The sequence below is a fragment of the Cetorhinus maximus genome, chromosome 34, assembly GCF_964194155.1.
Source record: "Cetorhinus maximus chromosome 34, sCetMax3.hap1.1, whole genome shotgun sequence".
Taxonomy (NCBI): Eukaryota; Metazoa; Chordata; class Chondrichthyes; order Lamniformes; family Cetorhinidae; genus Cetorhinus; species Cetorhinus maximus.
Window position 1 is genome coordinate 9400683 of NC_135912.1, and position 26832 is coordinate 9427514.

Genomic DNA, 26832 nt, shown 5'->3' on the forward strand with positions numbered 1-26832 from the left:
AAAAAGCTTTGGCCTATAACTTCAGGGCTACAGAACGCTGTCACTGGGAGGCATCTCAAAGACATACTGGAGGACCCCCCACCCCGGCAGCCCGCAGGTAAGGATTGCATGGCAATTGCCCAGGAAGTTCAAAATTCCATTGGGAAATTGCCCTGCAATGGGAACCATCCGAAAGTACAATATAAATTGCAAACATCAGATGTTTCCTACTGTCTTATCAAGATAGTTACCCAGAAAAAGTTAGGAGAATTAAAACCGCTTCTAACTCCTTTGTTAACCATAGTGCTAACCACCCCCGACCCCCTCATAGGATGCCCCCTCACTGGACTAACATCCTCCCCTCCCACCTTCCCAACCCCCCCCACTCTGTGCACCCGACCCCCCAATGACCACCCTCAATCCTACCCACTTACCTTACAAACTTACCTTCTCCCTGGCTTCTCAAAAGTGGCTGGACCTTTAAATGTACCTGCTTTATAGCAGCCAGTGCTGTAAAAAAAAAAGGGGGCATGGCTTCCTTTACCTCGGACTTAGCTGCCCTCGGGAACCCGCTGCACTACACAGTCCGTGCCTGGCCCGAGTCGGAAGGTCGGGTGAGAAAGGACTGGATTCATTTCCAGGTAAGTAAGTAGCAGCGAAGTGGCAATCTGACTTGCCACTCCATGGAAGTGGCGGGCCATTATTAAAAGACTTTTGGCATGAAGCACTTTCATGTTCTGTGTATTATTTGGTATTATATTTTAGATGGGGAGGTTCACAGAACCATAGAAAAGTTACGGAGTAGAAAGAGGCCATTCAGTCCATTGTGTCGGCGCCGGCCAAAATAAAGAGTAAAAAAGAAACTAGCCGCTCATTTTAATCCCACTTTCCAGCACCTGGTCCGTAGCCTTGCAGGTTACAGCACTTCAGATGCAGATCCTGGTACCTATTAAATGAGTTTAGGGTTTCAGCCTCAACCACCAACTTAGGCAGTGAATTCCAGACGCCCACCACCCTCTGGGTGAAAAAGGTTTTCCTCGTGTCCCCTCTAATCCTTTTACCAATCACCTTAAATTGACCCCTCAGCTAGGGGAAGCAGGTCTTTCCTGTCTACCTTATCCAGGCCCCTCATAATTTTGCACACCTCAATGAGGTCACCCCTCAGCCTCCTCTGTTCTAAGGAAAACAACCCTAGCCTATCCAATCTTTCTTCAAAGCTGCAATTTTCAAGCCCTGGCAACATTCTTGTAAATGTCCTCTGTACTCTCTCCAGAGCAGTTATGTGGTGCTGTAATATGGTGGCCAGAACTGTACACAAAATTCCAGCTGTGGCCTAACCAGCGTTTTAGACAGTTCCTTCATTACATCCCTGCTTTTGTATTCTATAGCTCATCCAATAAAGGAAAACATTCCATATGCTTTCTTTACCACCTTATCTACCTGTCCTGCCACCTTCAGGGACCTGTGAACATGCACTCCAAGGTCTTTCACTTCCTCAACCCCCCTCAATATACTTCTGTTTATTGAGTATTCCCTTGCTTTGTTTGCCCTCCCCAAATGCATTACCTCACACTTATCCAGATTGAATTCCATTTGCCATTTTCTGCCCACTCAATCAAACCATTGACATCATTCTGGAAACAACAGCTATCCTCTTCACTATCAACTACGTGGCCAATTTTTGTGTCATCTGCAAATTTCCCAATCATGCCTCCCACATTTAAGTCCAAATCATTAATATATACAACAAACAGCAAGGGTCCCAACACTGAGCCTTGTGGAATGTCACTGGAAACTGCTTTACATTCGCACAAACATCTATTTACCATTATTACCTTTGTTTCCTGTCACTGAGCCAATCTTGGATCCAACTCACCACCTTCCCCTGTATCCCATGGGACTCACTTTTCTGACCAGTCTGCCATGTGGGACCTTGTCAAATGCCTTACTAAAATCCATGTAGACCACATCCACTGCACTACCCTCATCAATCCTCCTTGTTTCTTCCTCAAAAAATTCTACTAAGTTAGTAAGACACAATCTTCCCCGAACAAAGCCATGCTGACTATCCCTGATCAATCTGTGCTTTTCTAAGTGACAGTTGATCCTGTCTCTCAGAATTGTTTTTAATAATTTGCCCACCACCGAAGTCAGACGGACCAGCCTGTAATTTTCTGGCCTATCCCCCGCGCCCTTTTTAAATATTGGTACAATGTTCGCAGGCCTCCAATTCTCTGTCACCTTGCCTGTACCTAGTGACGATTGGAAAATGATCCTCAAGGCATCCGCTATTTCCTCCCTGGCTTCCTTTAACAACCTGAGATACAATCCATCCGGCCCTGACGATTTATCCACCTTCAAGGATGCCAGTCCTCCTGTACTTCCTCTCTATTTAAGCTTATTGTATTTCACACTCCTCTTCCTCAATTTAGAACTTTTACTCCTGTTCTTTGTCCTTTTCCATAATGATGCTAATAATGATTAGTAATTCATTGGAAAAGGGATATCCTTCAAACAAAGGAAGTCCGAGAAGCAATTGCAATAGAGGTGATGTGATACAGGATACAATGTTATGTCACAATGATTGGTACTAGACGTCAGCTCAGGTCAATTGGTGGCACTTTCACCTCGAAGTCATGGGTTAACTTTAGCAACTAAAGATGCATTGTCAGAAGGGTCACCTTTCAGGTAAAACATTATAGCTGAGACAGGCATGTCTTGTGACGCTATCTGGAGAGAAGCAATGGGTTCTCCCGGTGTCAACATTTCCCGTATCAGCACCTAAAAACTTGTGTTTTGGGAAACACAGGAATTACCAGGTGTGGACTCGAGAGAATATCCAATGTATATCCAACATGTTTCCATATAATTTTCCTTAGCGTGCTACTCTTTGGGTTTCTTCAGTGATCATACACTACTGGTATGGAGCTTGCTAGGTGGAAGAGTTGGTTGGTGAACCATGCCACTTTATAGTGCCATCACCGACCTGTGCTTCCATCAAGACAGGTTCCCAACTTAAGACCCATGATTGCAGAATGTGCCCTTTTAGGTATGCAACTTTTTAAATAACTGTACCTCCACATTTCCAATATTTCCCCACTTCTAAACAGTCTTAAAGTCTGCAGAAAGCTCTGGCTGGCTTAATGATTCCCTTTTCCCTCTGATCCCCTTGCAAAGGGCTGGCAAACAGGTACCAGAGCTCTACTCATCCCCCCGCAGGATAGCAAACAGGAAATGTTCAATAGTGAAAATGGGATGATTCCAACTACTCTGTTGCTTTCTACATGGTGGAGTAGACATCAGAAACTTATTGAAGCGGGGATGAGAAAGAGAGGGAATTCTCATCAGGACATGGCTACAAGCGCTTGATGTTCCAGTGGACTGGAGCAACCCCACTGCAATGTACAATTTTCTGACCTTCAACTTGAAGAAGCAGAGACACACCATGCAGCACACATACCCTCTGTACAATCATTGTTCCGTCTCCGTAGGAGTTGCCGGATGTTTCAACCACTGAAGGCTCTTCGTCATCGTGCACCACCATTGTGTTTATGCTGTCTGTGTCACCATCCTTGTTACGGCTTGGTCTGAAGAACGAAGCCCAAAATAAAAGGAATCAATGTGATGGGAAAACTTCCCTTCAGTAGCTTTGAGGTCACTGATTTATTTTTGTTGCTGCTTTCAGGGCATGGAATCCGACCGCAGTAAAGGAGTAGTCATTTTTATTAAAATAGGGTGCTCATCTGCTAGGTTAAAACATCTGGCATCATGGATGTCTATTTTTCTCTTTTTTCCTTTATTCTTTCATGGGATATGGGCATTGCTATCAATTGTCCTTTAAGGGCAGTTAAGAGTCAACCACATGTAGGCCAGACCAGGTAAGGATGCAAGATTTCCTTCCCTAAAATACATTATTGAACCAGATAGGTTTTTACAACAATTGTTGATAGTTTCGTGGTCACTATTACTGAGGCTAGCTTTCATTGCAGATTTTTTTTGATTAATTAATTGAATTTATTAAGTAAGTATAAATTCCACCAGCAGCCATGGTGGGATTTGAACCCAGGGCATTAGCCTGGGCCTCCAGTGACATTACCCACTATATCATGAACTCTCCATCATGCGCTGGTAAGTGTACACGTTGATGCTAAGGTGGGGGGAGGGGGGGATGGCATACACTTGACCATGCTTGCATGTGAAGAATGGCCACTTAACTGAGGGACTGGACAGGACTAATAGAATTTTTACCTCAGAGAAGAATGAAATAAATTTGGGCTGGGTAACAATAGCCTAATGAAGGTTATTCATTAAATGTACACCCAAAGCTCTTTCTCCGCAAAGCTGTGAAGTAAGCTGCTGTGAGTTTGCAGCATTCTTTCTTTATCATTTCAGGTTTGCACATGTTTCTCTTTACTCATGTCTGTCTGCATTAGTCGGCCGTCTCACCCAAATCAGCTGACAGCGGGTGGGACTGGACAGGATGAAGTTGCTCTTTATAAGGACAACATCCCTCGCCAGGGAGTATGAGTACAGGTTACACCATGCTGCCAAGCTGTGAGGTTTTAATACAGCAGCTTGTTTTTTGGTAAGCATTGCATCAATTCCACTGCTGCAATTCCCAGTAAGGCACACCTTTTCTCATATTGCCAAATTTTGTGGCTTGGTCTCACTTGTCCAGCAAACTAGACAGTGCTAATGAGATGAGACAGCCACTTCAGTCTGGATAATATGAAATACCCACCCTGACCTGGAACCATCAGAGCTGGACAGATTCTCGTCTTGATGTTCATTTTCTCCTTCCTCTTCATCATCATCACTGCTTCCAGAATCCTCACTTGAGGAAGAGTAGTCCATCACTTTAACTGGTGGTTTGGGCAGCTCGTCTGACCGGATCTCTTTCCCCAGGTTCAGCATATCCTTTAGGGACACATCAAATTCTTACAATTTGGTAGTTGAAACAGCAAAATCCATGAAAAACACAAGGTATTAACAGTGACAAGTGAGCTTGTTCCTGCTTTAAACGAAGAAAACTGCTAGATTTTACACATGTTTTAAGACAAAGAGGTTTTTTACTGTGAATATGCCAAGCAAACAAAAACAATAATGTGATTTCCATAAACTCAAAAGGAACCTTAACAGAAATATTTTCTCTGTTGAAGTCCCTTAATGAAAATGACAATGGTCCAGTGCCAATATGAAGAAGCATTGTTACGTGTAAAAAACACCCAGCTGATTGCTTCTTTCACCCCACCCAGTAGCTATGCATAGTTATTCCAATATGGACAGGTTCAGTGTTTGCAAACTAAGTTCATCCAGCCAGAAAGATCTCTTTTGCAGTATTAAACTTCTTCTTAAATCCAGGAAAGCTTTCTCCACTGCTCTAATTGTGAGTTCAGAATATTGATCACTGTGTACAAGAAGAATTTCCCAATGTCAGTGAACCCGTCTGCCCTTCTCTGACTCTCGATTTGATTTCAATATCCCCCAATATACCCTTTCCATTTCATTAACTATCTTGTATACCCTATAAGACCATCTTTCTCCTTTTGTAAAGCCCACATTTTTCGACTGTTTTGCATAAGTAATTGGAAAAATATTGCAGAATTGGGATTAAGAGCAGGGGAGTGCGACTAATTGGATAGCTCTTTCTAAGAGCTGGCATAAGCGTGACGGGCCGGTTGGCCTCCTTCCATACTGAAAAGCTCTATGCTGCTTCACAACTCAGATCTCTGACACTATCTGATCAGCCATGAGACTTTTCTCTGCATTAGCTCCAGCACTTGAAAGGTTCCCTTGTGTCACAAAGATCAGAAGTAGACATGGTATTCAAGTTGTCGTCTGATCAGAGCACTGTAGCGTTTAATCCTTTTTGTGACCATATTCTGTCATCTTGGCTTTCCAGGTTGCTTCTCTGCATTAGTCAGATACAATGAACAAGACTCCTAGGTCTCTTTCACCATTATCCTGAGCTACTTTAACCTCATTGACGCTGCATTGGTGTGGTAATTGTGTGTAGGTGAACGAGGAAAGAGATTAAAGCTGAAAGTCAAGCCAGGCTCAACTTGAGATGAACATGATCCAAAGTATACGAATCTCCAAGGACAAAACAAGCTGACAGTGTAATATAGAATGACACTAACCTCACCTATTGCTCTCTTATAGCTCTGGGGTTTGCAAAGTTTGGAGGCAAAAAGGAAGAAGGTAAGAAGTTATTTAAAAGCAAATAGAAATCACACATTTTTAAGTTAATTCAAATGCAATATTTCAACCGTAACATTCGCCAAGTCATACCTGTAAAATAAAGAAGAGGACAGGACAGATTTAGGAGAGAATTACAAGTCAAATTTATAGTTACAGGATACATAGAATGTCTTAAATCATAGAATAATTCAGCTTTTTTTTTACATCAACTGAGAAGAGAGATTTGCTGGCTTTAATTCCACACTACCCTGTGTTCCTTCATTGGGAAAGCATACTGAATGCATTGATTTAATTTATAAGTGAAAATGCTCAAGACTGAACACATCTGAGTTTGGCCAGGTACTGCGATTGCAAGATGCTTCTCCACAGAGTTGGAGGGAGAGTTGGCAGGTGACACAGTGCTGGAGCTGCAAACCCAAATGCCAGCTTTTAACAAAGTCAGAATCAGAGCAATTCACCTACGAGAACCCGGTTAAAGCATGGCAAATAGATTTATTTTTTGTAAAAAGAACTGCTGCAAGCACAGAGAGCAGGTGTTGCCTGGTAACAAATCTTGCACACTCAAGTGCTAAAACACGATGCTCTATATTATCTGCTGTGGTGTAAGCTTCTCTCCTCTGGCTAAGTGGCTGAGCAACACAAACCAGGAAGGCCCCAAGTGAAATCCCCATCTCAGTCAGTTTGGGACGCGACAATTAGTCTCAACATGCTTGAGTGAGGAAGGGAATTATCCGCCAGGATTCCATTTCCTGGACATTAAACGAGCAGAGGAAAGTAATGTCCACCTGCCCTACCTGCTAACACTCATTGTTTAGATAAAGGATGCCAATTTAACAAAGCATCAGGGGGCAACGGGGCTTGGAAAGCAGAAAATAACCTCCACATTCTGGAATTCTGCCAAACTCAGAAAATGCTGGAAATATGTGTGTGGTCACCCAGTATCTGGGACAATTAACACTTCAGATCCTTTATCAAAGCCTGGTAAAAACTTTCAAATTCTGCATCCTGCTGTGAATATCCAGTGCCTTCTAGTTTTATTTTTTATTCTTGACATATAAGTGGCAGGACAGAGAGTTAATCACTGCAATAGATAGCATCAATGTCCTTGTGAACAAAAGCTGGGAGCCAAAGCATATAGAGTGAAAGCTGCAAAACTATTATGCAAAATGCAAAAGATAATATATTATTATACAGTTCCTAACTGGAAGTCTAAGTCATCAGTATCTCTAGATTTTAAGGGTTAAAAATCTCTCAGTTTAACAGCTTAAGTGCCCACTGTGTTTCTGCTGCTGGGCTAGCCAAGACCCTCCAGCTCTTCAGAGCACAGGCTTGCAGGGTTATGTGGAGGAGGAGGACAATTTTCACCATGTAGTGGCAGGACTACACGGCAGGTGTCATCATTGACCCGGGCTGGCTGGTCAATCATTGACACCCTAGGATGCTGCAGGATCAGCCTTGCTCAGGCATCAGATTATTGACTCAGTGTCAGCAGGATGACTCCATTCCAGCCTTTCTCTGTATATATGGGAGTGCACTTAGGAGGCAGTCTGCTCACCTTGGCAGTCTATAGGTCACATGTGTAAGTCATCAAAACTTACCTCATGTTGTTTAAAGGCAGCATTATGGGCTAGAAGAACCAACTGGTCTTTTCATATCTGTCATTTCTGTTTGTTGATATTTATAAGAATGGGGGAGGCCATTCATTCCCTTGAGTCTGTTCCATCATTCAATTAGACCATGGCTGATCTGTGCCTCAACCCCATCTATAAACCTTGGTTTTGTAATCCTCAACACCCTGAAATAACAAAATCTCACTTTTGAAACCTTCAAATGACCAACTGTTTTTTGAAGATGCAAGAGCTTCCCAGATTTCCACTCTCTGTGCAAAGAATTGCTTCCTGATATCAGTCCTCAACCACCTAGCTGTAATTTTAAGGTTATGCTTGCTGATTCTGGACTTTCCCTCCAGAGACAATAGTTTCTCTCCATCTAATCCTTTAATCACCTTAAACACCTTAATTCGATCACTTTTGATCTTCTATACTCAAGAGGAATACAAGTTCAGTGTTGTTTTTTGAGAAGATGTTTAACCCCTTGAGGCTTTACTGACCGAGGGAGGTCCTGAATAAATCCCTCCCACATTTGTAAATAATACACATATGCACCAACAGCTAAGAGAAGCGAAAGCAGAAGAAGCATCCTCCTCAACCAAATCGAGCAGCTCTGCACACAATCTGAAAAAATAGATAAAGTGGGAAGACTCACTCGCTGGTGCAGTCATTAACTCCTCAATCCACAGGACTCGTATAAAAAAGGAGAGAACTCTCTAAGTCCCAGGCTCAATTTAAGTCACTCAACTCAGTGGAAGGCTGACAGTTGACTACACTTGTGGAGAATAGAATTACTTATCTTTTCATAGATGGTCACAGTATCATTACGCTTGATATCATGGACATTACTTATCTGTCAATGAGGTATTTCAAAAAGGGTACTTGGCAAGCTTCTTTCAAGGGAGCCTAGCCTGCTCTCACAGTGAGGCACAGGGCAGTTCCCAATCATTCATTTAGAATCTGCGATACTTTAATAAATGTTATGCTCTTCAAAGTGTGGTAGCAGTGCGGGAGGGGTGGAACACTCTCCTGAGCTGTTATTTCATGTACTTAGTGGATAATGCAACATGGGTTCGTTACAGAGTAATTCTCTCTTCTCTGCCCCAAAAGCCTGTGCACCTTACAACACCATGGTTGCTTTTCCTCTCCAATTTCCTGGGCCAGTAGTCTGATTCAGATTGCTGACTCAGTGTCCATTCATGCTGAATTGGATCAGTTTTGCACTATGGGGCTATGCCCACGAGGAACTGAACAGAGGCTATCCCCCTTACCTATACTCAGTCAGTGACATATGTCATTATGGTAGCATTCACAGGGGCACTTGCCAACTGAATTGTTTGAAATGCACCCTGCCAGGGGCCAATACCACTGTAGTAGAATTAAACCAAATGGAGCATGGAGTGAGATAACAGGCTTAAGGGCTGTTGATTGTTACACACTCTTAAAAAGGCAGTAGACTGTCTGAATTTTCTCCAAGTTTAGATGATGGCCTATTTGCTGTGAAAGTTGAACAAATAATTAATTGCTCTTAAGTGCAACAACTGTTACCATGTAGCAGCTAACTTGTACACAGCAAGATCCCACAAACCAGTTCCATGATTAATATATCCTTTTGGCGGTATTGATTGAGGGAGGAATGTTGGTACCAGCAAGAGAACAGACTCCGTCACAGCATCGTTGGCCACTGGAGAGGCAATGCCTCATCTGAAGAATTACACCCCAAGTGATGCAGCACTCCGTTAGGACTGCCCAGGAGTGTCTGTTTAACTAATGTGCTCAATTCTAGTTGCCAACTACAACCTTCTGCCATATATATCTATATGCAGCAATATGAGCCAGCTAAAGCATAAAAATGGGGGAAAACTAAGCTTAATCTTACAAAGTATTTTCGACACAGCAGTGGATTATTTGGCTCAACTCATCCATGCCAATATTTATGTCCCACACAAGCCTCCTTCCAGCCTTGATAAAAGTCCATTCAATTTTATGGTATTCCCCTCAAATGAACAGCTTTAATACTGGGACTAAAAAGTCAGGGAAAACGTTAAAAGGAGACCCCACTAACAATGTTATTTTACAAAATCAGAAGTCTTAGACTTCTTTTTTTAAAAAGGAGCAGCAAATTGCAGCAGTAATTTGCATTTGCGTAGCACCTTTAATGAAGAGAAGTGTCCCGAACACAAAAGGGTGAGGATGAGGGAGAAGAAAATGAAGAATGCTGTAGAAGATGATTAAGAATTCCATCAAAGAAGAATGTCAAATGGATCTCTTCAGCCTATTTTCAAACACTTGCGAACTGTCCTGCAAATGTGAGAACCGTCGGGGGAAGCATTCTCCAAACTGTAGGGAAGCTTAAGGACATACTCTGAGGGCTTCCTCTAACGAACAACAATATAGGATTTCTTCAAAGGGAAGAGTTATTTCACCCTCTGCAAAAATGAATGTTAGGCAAACATCTGTCCAGAATTGGAAAAATTGGTAAAAGCCAGAACTTGGACAAATTGGAACTGAGCTCAGTCGCTTTATTCTGGGGGACATTGTTATTGGCTCTTGTGGCACATGGCCCTTAAGATTGTGCAGTTAGGTTTCACGTTACTTTCCCCCTACCTGCAAATCATTGAAGCTATCACAGTGCCAAATGCACTGTTTAAGTCTCATACATTAGTTAGCGTTCACACTTACTGCAGGTCTGCTGGGCCGTGAGGTAGTGCGGATCTCCTCTGGCTTTCCCCGGCTTGTATCCTGCGAGAGAATTGGCGATCCTTCAGGCTTAGAGGAAGCTGTGGTGTGGGAGGGAGAGGGAGTGGGGAAAACAAAAGCAGCAGATTAACAGCTGCAAACCAAACAAAGAGCAGCAGCTAATTCTAGTCAAGATAAGGTCACTGAAGTTTATCATTCTACAACAATAAGCTCGAACTATGCAGCCTGATATTTTTGTTTAAGTCTTCACTTATCTCCTCTCAAATCAATCCCTTCAGTTGAATACACTGGGTCCACATGATCCAAATAACAGCACACATTCCGTAAAAAGGTTTTGCAATTGATCAAGGAAAATCATCACTGATAGTACCTTTCACATCGTTTGCATGTGTCAAAGCCACTTAGCAACAGTTGGAAGTACATTAGTGCTATATTGAGTCTGCAGCACAGAAACAGGCTGCTAGACCCATCTGATCAGTGCATCAGTTGGGTGAGTCCACAACTAGGGGGCACGGTTTTAGAATTAGGAGTCGCCCTTATAGGACAGAGATGAGGAGAATTTTTTTCTCAGAGATTTGTGCAACTTTGGAGCTCTCTGCCTCAGAAGGCAGTGGAAGCAGGGTAACTGAATATTTTTAAGGCAGGAGTAGGTAGATTCTTATATAAAAGCAAAATACTGTGGATGCGCTGAAGAAGTCATTCAGACTTGAAACATTAACTCTGTTTCTTTCTCCACAGATGCTGCCAGTCCTAAAGGGTTTTTCCAGCATTTTCTGTAGATTGGTTCCCTTGCCTAACAAGAATCTAAGGTTATCGGGGTAGATGGGAATGTAGAACTCGAAACACAAACAGATCAGCCATGATCTTATTGAATGGCGGAGCAGGCTCGAGGGGTCGAATGGCCTATTTCTGCTCCTATTTTGTATGTTCATTATCTATTTACACTCCACATGAGCCTTTTCCATCTTGATCTTCCCTATGAACACGTCTATTCCTTTCTCCCTCGTGCTTATGTAGCTTTCCGTTAAATGATATTTTCCTCAACTATTCCTTGTGGTAGCACATTCTACGTTCTCACCATTTTCTGGATAAAGGGGTTTCTCCTGAATTCCTTATTGGATTTATTAGTGACTATCTTATAATTACCGTAGATGTCGGTGCATACGTTAGCCTTTGAAGCCTCGAAAAATTCCTCCAAAAATAGTCGACTTAGATGCCGAGTATAAAAGTGAATTGTTGGTATGGTTGTCACCATTTCTGCTGTTTACCACGCGAGGTCTACACTGCGTGGGCGCTTATTAAACTCCCGCACATCTTCGCAACACAACCCGTATTGCCTGCATGTCACCTGGTCTTGAGTCACATCAGTTGTTTCCGTCAACTGTGAACTCTGATTCGGTGTGACACTCAGAAGAGGGGCAATGCAAGTGTGTCTACTAAATTCTGCTACTGAGCCTGAACAATTCATTCCCCTGCCAGTTGCTCTCGGGGAATGGAAATCCAAAGTGCACCATAGTTTGCCTGGTTACCACCAATTCAATCTGACACTAACTAATAACATAAATAACACTAATTAATCACTAAACCAGCATCCAGCCAGTCTCAGCTGAGTCTAACCTTGGCTCATAATCAGCTCCCTTTCCTCCAAGTTTGCAGCACCAGTGGGCATCGCCTCAACTGACTGGAGCACCGATCATGTGATCTCTAGGCCCTTTGGATATTCCCATCGTGTGGCCTCTGCCACGTTGAGATTTTCCGTGGGTGGTGGAGTAGGTTCCTGACGTAGAGGGGGTCAGCTGGTACCCAAGCATGATCTGTGGCTGGCTGACAGCCAGTTCCTGATGTGGGGAAGGTTAGGTGGTACCCAAGCTCGGGCTTTGATTGGCTGGCAGCCGGTCCTGGCTGTCTGGAGGGTCAAGTGGTACCCAAACACGGGCTATGATTGGTTGGCGGCCGGTCCTGGCTGCAGTTTCCAGGAGCTGATGTGCTCCTGGAATGCTTTGTTTGGCCACTGGGAGATTGAGGCCGACTCTGGCGAACTCCCAGCCATTCCGAGAGGGTTGGCAGCCCGAGGTACGTATTTATATCTGGTTCACACACTTGTGGTTAGGCATTCTGGCATTATTCCGACATCCAGAAATGCTTTGCTCCCAGGCCTTCCGGATTTGAGAGGTTACAGTGTGCAAGTTTATCGTTTCCTTCATTTTCAATTCTATTCCTCTAGAAATGGACCCAAGTGCTTTGTTTCCTTGCAGCCTTCCTAACGTGCATCACTATTGTTAGTGATTTGTGTACCTGAACCCCAGGTCCCTTTGGTTCTCTGCCTATTTTAGACACTTAATCGTCAAGTGGTACGTGACCTCATTTTTCTTCCTACCAAGTAACCCACCTTATACTTTCCGATTGTGAAATTAATTTGCCAATTAAATGCCCGTTCTGCATGTTTATTAAGGCCCCCTTGTAGTTTATTGCATTCTTCCTTTGTATTAACCACAGCCCATCAGTTGCTGCCGTTCACAAATTTAGAAATTGTACTTCCAACTCCCAAGTTTAAATCCTTAATGTAAATGGTAAAACACATTGCCCCCAGCACTAATTCCTGTGAAACACCATTTCCCAAACTGAGTAACTATCTTTAAAACCCTTACTCTCTGCTTTCTATTTGGTAGGTTGCTATCCATTCTGCCACCTGACCCTGACCCCCGTGTGCTCTGACTTAGTCACGAGTCTGCCTCGTGGTGCCTTATCGAAAGCTTTTTGAAAACACAAATATTTTCCATCTTCCATAAGCCTGGTCTGTTCTTTCTGCAGCTTCTTCAAAGAATTCAAAAAGGTTAGCCAAGCATGACCTTTCCTTCTAAATCCGTGCTGAGTACTCATATTTTTTGGTTTCTAGATGTCTTTCTGTTACATCTTTAAGTAGATTCCATGATAATTTGATCACATGTTCACAGCTACTGGGAAAGACTGAACTTTTTGTGACCTTTTTTTTGTATAAGAGGTTTGGAGGTGACCTGATAGAGATCTTTAAAATTATGAAAGGTTAGACAAAATAAACGTGGAGAGAATGTTTCCTTTCATGGGAAAATTCAAAACTGTCACAGGTGCAATATAGACGCTAATAAATCCAACAGAGAAATAAAAAGAAATGTCATTATGTGGTTGTGCTTAGAATGTGAAACTCACTGTCACTGTAAGTCATTGAGGCAAATTGCTTAGACACTTTCAAAAGGAAACTAAAGTGCAGGAAAGAAAATGGAGCAGAAAAATAACTGATCAAATAGGAGACTTGTGCCTCAGGCTAGTTGGGCTGAATAAAGAGAATATTTTTTGTTAATTTATAGGCAAATGCAGCAATGAATTTGCGCAAGGGAAAGCCCTACATACAGCAACAGGATCGTCTGAATGGTGTTGTTGAATGCAGGAAGAATGTTGAGCAGGAGAAATCACCTGCCGTTTCCTCAATAGCACCATGGAAGGGAGGGTTCTGCTCACTTGAACCATCAGGAAAAATCCCATCAAAGGTAAAAGCAAAATACTGCGGATGCTGGAAATCTGAAGCAAAAACAAAAATTGCTGGAAAAACTCAGCAGGTCCGACAGCATCTGTGGAGGGAAAGACAGAATTAACCTTTCGAGTCCGTAAAACTCTTTTTCAGAACTAAAGAGAAGTAAAAATGTGGTGAAATATATACTGTTTAAGGGGGTGGGACAGGTAAAGCTGGATGGAAGGCCAGTAATAGGTGGAGGCAAATAAATTTTTTAAAAATAATAGAAAAGAGTGGGAAAAAAATATATATATAAATGTATAAATTTAAAAATAAATATTTGAAAAAAGGGGATCAAAAAGGAGTGAGGATGGAGGAGAGAGTCCATGAGCTAAAGTTTTTGAACTCAATGTTAAATCCGGGAGGCTGTAAAGTGCCTAATCGGAAGATCAGGTGCTATTCCTCCAGTTTGCATTGAGCTTCACTGGAACATTGCAGCAGGCCAAAGACGGACATGTGGGCAAGAGAGCAGGGTGCTGTGTTGAAAAGGCAAGCGACAGGAAGGTCTGGGTCATGCTTGCGGACAGACCGAAGGTGTTCCGCAAAGCGGTCACCCAGTCTGCGTTTAGTCTCTCCAATGTAGAGGAGACCGCATTGGGAGCAGCGAATACAGTATACCAAATTGAGTGAAGTGCAAGTGAAGCGCTGCTTTGCTTGAAAGGAGTGTTTGGGCCCTTGGACGGTGAGGAGGGGGTAGTAAAGAGGCAGGGGTGTTGCACCTTTTGCGATTGCATGGGAAGGTGCCGTGGGAGGGGGTTGAGGTGTTGGGGGTGATGGAGGAGTGGGGCCAGGGTGTCACGGAGTGAACGGTCTCTATGGAATTCCGACGGGGGGGGGGGGGGGGGGGGGAGTTAAGGGAGGATGTGTTTGATGGTGGCATCATGCTGGAGTTGACGGAAATGGCGGAGGATGATCCTTTGAATGCGGAGGCTGGTGGGGTGAAAAGTGAGGACAAGGGGATCCCTATCATGGTTCTGGGAGGGAGAGGAAGGTGTGAGCGCAGAGGCACAGGAGATGAGTCGGACACGGTTGAGGACCCTGTCAACCACTGCGGGTGGGAAACAATCCCCATCCACCACCACTCTCCTCTGTCTGGCTGAACTTGTCTTCTCACTGAACAATTTCTCCTTAAACTCATCTCACTTCCTCCAAATAAAAGGTGTAGCTATAGGTACCCGCACGGGGCCCCAGTTATGCCTGCCTCTTTATGAGGTATGTGGAACATTCCTTGTTCTTGTCCTCCTCAGGTCCCCTCCCACAACTCTTTCTCCGGTACATCGGTGACTGTTTTGGTGCCGCTTCATGCTCTCGCCTGGACCTGGAAAAATTTATTAATTTTGCTTCCAATTTCCACCCCTCCATCACTTTCACATCACTGACACTTCCCTTCCCTTCCTTAACCTCTCTGTCTCAATTTCTGGTGATAATTTGTGCACCAATATTCATTACAAGCCCACTTACTCCCACAGCTACCTCGACTACAACTTCTCATACCCTGCTTCCTGTAAGGGTTCCATCCCATTCTCTCAGTTCCTTCACCTCCAGCGCATCTGTTCCGATGATGCCACTTTCCAAAACAGTGCTTCTGACATGTCTTCCTTCTTCCTTAACCGAGGTTTCCCACCCACAGTGCAACCGCAGAAGGTGCAACACCTGCCCCTTTACTTCCCCCCTCCTCACTGTCCAAGGGCCCAAACACGCCTTTCAAGTGAAGCAGTGCTTCACTTGCACTTCACTCAATTAGGTCTACTGTATTCGCTGCTCCCAATGCGGTCTCCTCTACATTGGGGAGACCAAACGCAGACTGGGTGACTGCTTTGCGGAACACCTTTGGTCCGTCCGCAAGCATGACCCAGACCTTCCTGTCACTTGCCATTTCAACACACCACCCTGCTCTCATACCCACATGTCTGTCTTTGGCCTGCTGCAATGTTCCAGTAAAGCTCAACACAAACTGGAGGAACAGCACCTAATCTTCCGATTAGGTACTTTACATCTTTCCGGACTTGAGTTCAACAACTTCAGATCATGAACTGTCTCCTCCATCCTCACCCCTTTTTGATCATCTTTTTTCAAATATTTACTTTTTAATTTTTTTTTATATACATTTTTCCCAACTATTTCTATTATTATTATTTTTGTAAAATTTATTTCCATTCATTGTTTTATCCCCACCTTTTAGCCTATTTCAATCTCTTTTTCCCCCCACACTGTCCCCTCCCCCCACCCCCACTAGGGCCATCTGTCACTTGCTCATTCTGCTTTCTACTCTTAATGTCACCATTTAGCACCTCCTTTAACCAGTATCACCACCATCAACACCCTTTGCCCTTTTGTTTATGACATCTTTTGCAATCTCACCTTTGCCTCCACCTATCGCTGGCCTTCTACCTAGCTTCACCTGTCCCACTCCCCATTAAACAGTATATATTTCACCATATTTTTACTTCTCTTTAGTTCTGAAGAAGAGTCATATGGACTCGAAACGTTAACTCTGTTTCTCTCCACAGATGCTGTCAGACCTGCTGAGTTTTTCCAGCAATTTTTGTTTTTGTTTCAGAATCCCATCAAAGTCTCATCCAAAAGACAGCACTGTTTGACAATGCAGTACTCCTTCATTACTGCACTGGACTGTAGTTTGGATTATGGGCTTGAGTCCTGGAGTGGTGCTTGAACTGACAACTTTCTGACCAGAGGTGGCAAATGTGCTACCCACTGAGCCATTGCAACACAATTGGTGATACATTAGCCAGGAATGCCGCGCATACAGAATTTACAGAAATGTATTCATTTTGGTGCATGGAGGGTAAAGAAACAGTGGGCAAAAGGACAACCAGGCTGCAAAGGATTAAGAGCAACATTACAAGATGGTCTGGTTACTGACAGACTCTGCCAGTCTCTCATCAGTTTCAAAATGTTATGTCATGATCATAGATATTGGGAAAGACTGAATAATTTGGGGCTTTTTTCTTCTTCCATGAGAAGACTTTAAGATCACCCGATAGAGGCCTCAAAAACAGAGCTGAGCCTGATGTGAGCCATTAACAATCTCCAATATAGATGCACTCAGTTCAAGTACTTAACTGCACAAATGTAATATAATGAATACGCAGCTTTGCAAATGTGTTTGTGATGAGATAAGCTATACGCTAATCAGTTTAAAAGTTTGTTCCTAAATATATTAAGGGTCTTAAGCAGCACTTCAAATCAGCCTACTTACTTGTAATTCTGTTCCGCTCCATAGAACCAGTCCCAAGGACTCGATGGGGGCCAATCAGTGGGAGACTCTCTGCTCTTTCCCATCCTGGATCAATCCTACGCAGGTCTGGATTGCTGTAACCAAGTCAAGTCACCCAAGTCAAGAGGCCATTTTGACACATGACATCGAACAGACAGCATAATTGAATCAAGGTTCCACTTTTAGTGAAAGGTTAAATGTGGCACCAGCCATCCAGCAGGAAAATGCACACTAAAGAATAGAGGAGTGGCTGTTTGTAACCATGTCATTACATCCAATTTTACGGGCATCTTCCTGGCAGGTAGTTCAATTCATCAGCCAGCAAATATGAAAGACAGACAGACAGGCAGCCATGCATTTACATAGCGCCTTTCACAACCTCAGGGGATCTCAATACGCTTTACAGTTAATCAAGTACTTTTGAGGTGCAGTGATGCAGGGAAGCGCAGCAATAATTTACCCACAGCAAGGCCCCACAAACAGCAATAAGATAAATGACCAGGTTATCTTAAAGAAGGTGAGGTTAGTTGTGGTATTAATATTGATCAGGACACTGCTCTTCTTTGAAGCAGTGGCCAGAGAACCTTGCTACATCCACCTCAAGAAGTTTAATGTTTCACTCAAAGATAGCATCTCTGACAGCACTTCACTGGAAGTGTGTAAGCCTCGGCTGTGTTCCAGTCTCTGGATTAGGACTTGGCTAAGTAGGTTAAACACATGACAGTATTAGAAAGCAGACGTACCAATTAAACGATATTTGCAAATATTCATCCCGGTATTTCATGCTTTCCCCTTTCATTTATCTCCCAGTACCACAAACCTAATCTACCCACAACCTGCTTCAATGCCAATGTGTAGACAGCAGTCGGGTGATGGGGGCAACTGCAGCTAGCAACACCTTCCCATTCAAGAGGCTATTCCATTAGTTCAGTCTCTTGCAGACCTACTCGAGGTGAATGATTGAGAGGTACTGAGGGTTCTGAAGAGATGGACTATGCTCAGTTACCTTACTCAGGAGCTGGGATGCTACAAGAACACCAATATTGTTTGAAGAACATTCTGCCTCTGGCAAGCTGCTTATTTCCCCAGTCCTAGAAGCTTTTCACTGGATTCATTCAGAACAGTCAAGGGGCATACATAGATTAAGTCAAGATAATTGCAGCTATTTAAATAGGATGCTTTCCCTTCTCAAACTGCAGTTGCTACTTCAGCAAGCCGGAAAACCCCTGGCTACAGTGAATAAGTATATGGCAGAATACTCTCATTTTCCCATGTAAGCCTTATTACTGATCTTTGGAGTGATCAACATCTTCGAGATCAGTAGGCATTTTGGCATTCTAATAAGTTAACAGCAGTTATTCCTGTCTTTTGTTGTTTTTTTATTTTTGGCCCATTACCACCCCTTTTTGCCTTGCCTCGTCATTCCTTTTGTCATTTACTCACTCCTGCCCTCCTTCCATCATCCATCATAGGCCCATTTTGATCTTCCCTCCCCTCTCTCTTCCACGCCTCTGTACTTGCTTAAAACTTGTTGCATCTCTAACTTTTTCCAATTCTTACAGAAGATGATCGACATGAAATGTTAACTGTGTTTCCCTCTCCACAGATGCTGCCTGGCCTGCTGAGTATTTCCAGCATTTTTGGGATTTTTTTCTGTAGCTATGTGGACCGCCCTGAATGGCAGGAGTGGGGGTGCTGCAGACCTCATACTAGAAACATTTGCTGGGCATTTCACAGACAAACAAGTGCTCCCATCTCACCACCACCAGAACATAGCTGAATGGAGAAACTTCTTTGAGATATCTGCACCTCTGCTTTATTGCTGATATACCTGATTGTATATGAACATGTGTCAGGAAATACCAGCTGGTCTAGGTAGAGACCTGCCCCAGGTAGACAGATGAATCATGACTAAGCATTTTTTAAAATTTATTCCTTCATGGGGTGTGGGTCTCACTGGCAAGGCCAGCATTTGATTTCCATCCTTGAACGGAGTGGCTAGACCATGTTAGAGGGCATGAAGAGTCAACCACATTGCAGTGGGTTTGGAGTCACAGGTTTCCTTCCCTAAAGGACATTCGTGAACCAGATGTGTTTTTACAACAATCAATGGTAGTTTTTGGTAACCATTACTGAGGCTAGCTTTCAATTTCAGAATTATTAATTAACCAAATTTAAATTCCACCAGCTGCTACGTTGGGATTTGAACCTATGTCCTCACAGCATTAACCTGGGCCTCTGAATTATTGGTCCAGCGACATTACCACTATGACACCTTCCCCCCCACTCCTTACCTCCCTCTCGTCTTCCCTCATCACGCACCTCCCACCCACAAAGCCATGTGAAGCTCACGGAAGGGGCAAAAATCTCAGGATCAGTAAGGTCAATAAATGCACTGGAAAACTCCCCCCTCTCCCCCTCATGGACCACTGAATGGGTCTGTGGCAAGGTCTCGTGGCCTAAACAACATGGGTCACATCACCATCTTGTACGAGCAAAAGAAAGGCTTAACAATCTGCTACCTCAACCTTCATGTCTCTGGCCATTCAATCGCAGCACAACAGCCAGCTGGTCAACTCACACATGTAGTGAAAATCAGGGAAGAACCCGAGATGAGGGGGATGACACAGGGCACAGGGCAGCTGGCTGCTAGACGACAGCACCCTCAACTAGTTGCCACTCTGGAACCTGCTTCACTTCCTGTTGAGGAAACTATGGAGCAGAGAGGGAAGTTGCTTCCATATCTATGGGACGTACCCAGTAAGCAAAGATGCTGGTATGAGAAATAAATAGCCAAACTGAAGTGTTGACAGATTCACTACAACTGCTCTTTGGCAAACAGATCGCGTCTGCTACTGGGGTCTTAACATCTGTGGGAGGAGGGGCTATCTTTTTCTAACAGCAATAGGATAAACTCAAATCATAGGACATAGGCACAATTCTTAAAGAGAAAACTGCAAAAGTAGAGGCAGCAATGGTCAAGACAAGAGAAATATTCTCAGGGGATGGATTTAGTGTGACTGAGGCAAATTCAATGATATGGCACTTATAGTGATTTGGGAATCACATTAAGGAGCCCTGGCCATTTACAATGATATCCAGTCTCTGTAAGCCAATGGCTAAGTGCAATTCGGATTTTATCGAATGAAACTCTTGGATTTTTAACCCTCATTTTAAGTATGGAATTTTATAATCCATTCACTTTCCCAGTAAAGCCATAAATCAGTGAATTTGAGCACACAAATTAGTCTAATGAGCTTGCTGTGTATTTTTCCAGCATCTTCTGTTTTGGTTCGCTTGCAGTTTGATTTATCACTGTGTTGGCTGCCTGCAAAATCTGGAGGGATAGAACGGGAGAGAACAAGGGTACAAGAGTGTTGAATGGTTTATATTACCTCGCACGTGGTGCCTGCCCTGCTCGATTTATCAGAGCACTACTGCTGTTCAGTGCTGTAGCTATGGAGGTCGTTCTCTGAGGAACCTTCAGCCAAAAAAGAAACACAATCTGTTCATGCACAATTCCAACAACAAATCCACTCTGAATTAAACATGGATTTAGGCTGCATGACTTCTTTATATGCTTAGATGCATCTATTCCCCTTTAGGAAGACCACTGTGACCTGGCAGTTGCATAGAGCTTTTAACAGCACTGCTGTATTAAAAAAAATAAATACTGGGCTTGAACTTCTGATATAGTCTGTCAGCCATTTACTCATTTAAAGGTCAAATGGCACGGCTGTGAATTATTTCAGCTTTGTGAACAGCAGCCAATTAATTACAAGCACCAGGCAAAACGGATTGTGTGGTAACCTGTGTAACACTCCATCTGTTACTGAAATGTTCCACAGCTGATTTGTAAAATGATTCCAATTGCTTACTGTTACTGCTCATAGTAGTTGCAATTAAAACCATGGCGGACAGTGTTAAAAAGTTTCATTTATACAGCAACTTGCATCTCGCAAGAACTCAAAGTAGTGTATGTACAATGAATGACTCCGAAATGCAGTTACTTATGTAGGCAAAATTGGCAGCTATTTTGATGCAGCAAGTGGTGCAAAGGCAATGAGATAATCAGTTAATCATTTTCTTTTTGGTGGTATTGTACGAGGTCAGAATGTTGGCCCTGGACACTGAAAGAATTTCCCCACCCTTGTAGCCTCCTCCAGTACTACAACCCTCTGAAATCTGTGTTCCTCCAATTCTGGCTTCTTCTGCACCCCAATTTCCTTTACTTCAAAACTGGCAGCCCTACCTTCAGTCATTGAGGGTCTAAGCTCTGGAATTCCCTGCCTAAACCTCTCCCTCTCCTCCTTTAAGATTCTCAAAATTTACTTGTTTGACCAAGCTTTTCGTTACTTGTCACTGGCCTAACAAAAATCTACATTCGTATGTCGTGGCTGAATGTTAGATTTTGTCTAATAATGCTGCCAAGAAGCACTAAGAAGTTTTCCTATGGTTCAGGTACACTCTGTTGTGATTGGAATCCAAGTTCTTCTTGTAAAGGGGGGTTTTAACAAAGTGCTGCAACAGGCAATTGGGGTCTTTTTTTAATATCTCATCAGAAACGTGGCCCCTCTGACACTGCAACACTCCTACAGTACTGCACTGAAGTGCCAATCTATGTTTTTAATTCAAGTCCTGGAGTAATACTTCAATCCCCAATCTTCTGACTCAGAGGAGAATGCGCTAACAATTAAGCCACACTAATGTTTCATCATTGAGGCAAAAATACCTCTTAATGACATCCTTCAAACATGGATCAGTCACTAGTGAGGTTCAGGCAATGCAACTTGAGTACAACACTGGCTGGCACCTCTGGGACTTGAGTTTCAATCCAGCCAAGACTACTGGGAAAGTAAATAGGTGCAAATCCACAACAAGAAAGTTCAAGGAACAGGAGAAGGCCATTCACCCCACCCACTAATAATTACACCAAGGCCGACCTGTACCTTGACTCCATTCACCTGTTTTGGTTCAGTTATCCTCAACTCCCACACCTAACAACAATCTATCATTATTTGGCTTGGATTGGCAATCTTGAAGAGCAGAAGGGTTGCCCATGTGGATAATAGAGATTTCAGTGATGCCACAAAAGATGCCCATTTGAAATTGGGGATTGATGTATATTGGGATTGTGTTGAGACATATCTGCATCTAACCAATGCTGTATGTGATTGTTGGAGTGTTGGATGAGACAAGGCAGATGAAGCTTCACATCTGACCTTTGCCGTATCTGTTCTGGATGTGTCTTGTTGCTGGCACCGGGTGCGAGAAGACAGAAAAAATGTCAAGCCTTCAACCTCATAAGCTGAAAACTTTCACAGGGAACAATTTTATTTATCTAGTAACTTATCACAAGGAAATGTCTTCAAAAACAGAACCAAGCTGTCGTGTTTTGAAGTGTTTTATTAAAGTAAGCACCCCTGCACATTACTGATCTCTCCAGCCTCAAGTTCACTATTTGTTCTTTCCCCGAATGGTATCAAGAGAACGTCTGCCTAGCCCATAATTTTCATTGAAGCGCTCATCCCCAATGTTGCATACAGGGAAGTCAAGACTAAACGTGACTTTCTGATGAAGGGAGTTGGGTTTGTAGAGTTAGAGGGCAAGTGATAAGTGAACTAGGGCACTCATATCTAATTACAGTGTCATTTTAAAATCATATATTCTGTCCTACCTTTAATAACACCATGACAAATTCCCAAGTACACATTATTTACGGAAAATTTATGGTAATTTGTCACACTGTAATTGCACACTCATGCCAGTGGTGGTACTGCAGTACCTCCACCAGGAGAGAGTGAAACTACCATGTGACATGTTTACATAGGCAATCTCCATTCTAAATGTGGACTCAGGAAGTTACAAGGGAAAGGCTTACAGGAAGTGTTTGCAAATGTAAAATGTGGATAAATGTGGAACCCATGGTGCAGTCCGATTTATCGCATCAGCATTATTCAGGCATTGCAGTTCTAAATCTCGTACTCTATCTTTCCAAAAAAAACAAGATAAAGAGCTCCAGTAAAGAACATAATAACCAGAAGGCCAACCTAAAACCACATGGCACAATCCTCTAACGAGAAAGCAGGTCAATTCAGGCAGCTATTGTAATCAATATGATAGCAGAAGGCATAATCCATTTGGTTGAGGGTGCCTTAATAACCTTTTCTCTTCTCTTGCACTACACGTTTTGGACTTGGCCTGGTTACCTTTGGAGGTGCTTCATCTTCCATCTTCACCCATGGTCCAGAGTCATCTCTGTTCCCAGCACGGGGAGGTAGTACAGGGGTCTCAGAGGTGGGGTCTGAGTTCTGCCGCAGCATCTCACCACGCTTCACTGGCACAGGCTCCTGGGTTGGGAAGGCAGCGACATTCTTGGTCGGTTGGTCTTGGAGTGACTGAGACCTTGGCACCGGTGCTGATGATGGCTTCAGCGCAACCAGGTGTGCCACTTGAAACTGAGAGAAAAGTTTTCAACAAGGTTTAAGTGCGAACTCAAATGAAGCTGAAAGACTAAAGGCCAACTGATACACAATCATCAGTGAACCATCTGTGTCACTGCTCAAATAAAAACAAACTTCAGCCGATGCTGGAAATCTGAAATAAATGCAGAAGATGATGGAAAGACTCAGCAAGTCAGACAGTGGCTGAAAGCTCAACCTGAAACATTGACTGTTTCTCGCGATACTGATGCTGCCTGAACTGTTGGGTGTTTCCAACATTTTCTGTCTTTATTAAGGTAATTCCTCTCCTTCCTCTGAAACTTAAGATATTTACGTATCAGAGATTCATGGTGATTAATGACAAGTATGAATTTTCTGTTGCACGATACAGGTGTCCCCCTTTTACAGCAGGTTCTAATAGATCATTTTCATTTTAGCAGGGCTGGTAAATTAGTGGCATTCTCAAAAAACACTGCTGTATTTTCATTTTAGTGCAGTTACTGAGCATACTCAGTTTTCTTAGGTGATAAACCGTGGCTTCACCACATACCCCACCGACTCACTGCCTCCCTTGCGGATCCCCCGCAAGTCGCCGCCTCCCTCTCAAACTCGCCGACCCTCCCGACTCGCCTTCTCCCTCACCGACCCTCCCGACTCGCCGTCTCCCTCACCGACTCGCCGCCTCCCTCACCGACCCTCCCGACTCCCCTTCTCCCTCACCGACCCTCCCGACTCCCCTTCTCCCTCACCGACCCTCCCGACTCCCCTTCTCCCTCACCGACCCTCCCGACTCCCCTTCTCCCTCACCGACCCTCCCGACTCCCCTTCTCCCTCACCGACCCTCCCGACTCGCCTTCTCCCTCACCGACACTCCCGACTCCCCTTCTCCCTCACCGACCCTCCCGACTCCCCTTCTCCCTCACCGACCCTCCCGACTCCCCTACTCCCTCACCGACCCTCCCGACTCCCCTTCTCCCTCACCGACCCTCCCGACTCCCCTTCTCCCTCACCGACCCTCCCGACTCCCCTTCTCCCTCACCGACCCTCCCGACTCCCGTTCTCCCTCACCGACACGCCGTCTCCCTCACCGACCCTCCCGACCCGCCAACTCCCTCGCCGACCCTCCCGACTTGCCTTCTCCCTCACCGACCCTCCCGACCCACCGTCTCCCTTGGTGACCCGCCGCATCCCTCGCCGACCCTCCCAACTCCCCTTCTCCCTCACTGACCCGCCTTCTCCCTCGCCGACCCTCCCGACCCACCGTCTCCCTTGGTGACCCGCCGCCTCCCTCGCCGACCCTCCCAACTCCCCTTCTCCCTCGCCGACCCTCCTGACTCGCCGTCTCCCTTGGTGACCCGCCGCCTCCCTCACCAACCCTCCCAACTCCCCTTCTCCCTCACCGACCCGCCTTCTCCCTCGCCGACCCTCCCGACTCGCCGTCTCCCTTGCCGACCTGCCGTCTCCCTCGCCGAACCTCCTGACTCGCCATCTCCCTCTCCGACCTTCCCAATTAGCCGTCTCCCTCACCGGCCCTCCCGTCTCGCCAACCCTCCCAACTCACCATCTCCTTCGCCGGCCCTCCCGTCTCACCAACCCTCCCAACTCACCATCTCCTTCGCCGGCCCTCCCGACTCGCCTTCTCCCTCGCCGACCCTCCCGACTCACCGACCCTCCCGACTCGCCATCTCCCTCACCGGCCCTCCCGTCTCGCCATCTCCCTCGCCAACCCTCCCGACTCACCATCTCCCTCACCGGCCCTCCCGTCTCGCCATCTCCCTCGCCAACCCTCCCGACTCACCGCCTCCCTCGCCGACCCTCCCTACTCGCCGACCCTCCCGACTCGCCATCTCCTTCACCGGCCCTCCCGTCTCGCCATCTCCCTCGCCAACCCTCCCAACTCACCATCTCCTTCGCCGGCCCTCCCGACTCGCCGTCTCCCTCGCCAACCCTCCCGACTCACCGCCTCCCTCGCCGACCCTCCTGCTCGTCACCTCCCTCGCCGCCTTGCTCCCTGACTTTCGTGACTTCCTGATCCTCCCGACTTATCGCTCCCCTTCCCAACCCTCCCACTCGCTGACACACCTGACCCCTCCTTCACATTCACATCTGCTCTCACCCTCTTCCTCTTGCTGCCCCTCGCCTGAACCTCCGCTCAGTGACAGCGATGGGTGAGCAGGAGGGTCAGGGGAGTTGGTACGTTGGAGGCAGGAAGCTGCAAACAGGAGCTAAGTTATTAAGGGTTTGTGAGGAGGTTTTTGGGCTAATTCAAGGCAGGTTTCTAATGTAAAAAATGCCACATGGTATAATTGAGGTAAATAGCATTGATGCATTTAAGGGGAAGCTGGATAAACTCAAGGAGGACAAAGGAGTAGAAGGAAATGATGATAGGCTGAGATTAAGTAAAATGGGTGGAGCTTGTGTGGAGCATAAGAACATTAGTTAAACTAAAAAGCCTGTTCCTGTGCTGCAAATTCAATGCAAAATACAGCTCTCGCTGATGAAATGCAAACAATTATTGCCTGCAGACAATATTAGAAGAATTTTGAAATATTGGGAGCTGGCCAGAAGTTACTCAGTTGGGCGCTTCATGGTTTAAGATGCTGACATTAGTTAATTTCCTACACATCCGCATTTCATTAAGTCAGCCGAGCCACTATCCCAAGCTTCACATGAATACATGTAAAAGAAACATCAGGAAATATCCAAATTAGCTCAATTTCTTTTCAATAGGGGAGGGAACAATTGTCTAACTTATGGGAGGGTGGCGAGTGGCAGCAGCTTGGTGGGGCTGCAGTTTACCTCAGCACCTCAACCCATTTGTTGCCATGATGACCTTGGGCCTATACCAGTCATCACTCTCCACCCATCAATGTTCCCTCGAATTTTTCTCATCCATGTGAGGAATGAATTTTATTATGTAGATTTGGAAAAATGGCAGAAATGAATTCTCAAGCAGGTTCAGAGTTTGCTAAACATGTAGGCCCAAAGCAGGACAATCTGAGCAAAGAACAGATTGAGCTCAAGCCGACAAGTGGAGCTAGCTCAGTGGCATAAAAAGCTACAGAAATGGCACGGGAGGAATGGGATAACAGGCTTAGCTATCGGGACAATCGT

At 44.7% G+C, this 26832-nt stretch overlaps 1 protein-coding gene across 2 annotated transcripts in view; it reads right to left on the bottom strand.

Moving 5' to 3' along the window:
• LOC144671731 (misshapen-like kinase 1) overlaps positions 1 to 26832 on the bottom strand; it is a 253706-nt gene that overhangs the window by 36334 nt on the left and 190540 nt on the right. For both annotated transcript variants that reach the window (XM_078533739.1, XM_078533738.1), the window contains 6 exons: positions 23485 to 23733; positions 20671 to 20756; positions 17258 to 17370; positions 10473 to 10570; positions 4721 to 4896; positions 3440 to 3566 (listed from right to left, as the gene is read on the bottom strand). In XM_078533739.1, the coding sequence (XP_078389865.1) occupies positions 3440 to 3566; positions 4721 to 4896; positions 10473 to 10570; positions 17258 to 17370; positions 20671 to 20756; positions 23485 to 23733 (849 nt within the window). The remainder of the gene's footprint in view (positions 1 to 3439; positions 3567 to 4720; positions 4897 to 10472; positions 10571 to 17257; positions 17371 to 20670; positions 20757 to 23484; positions 23734 to 26832) is intronic.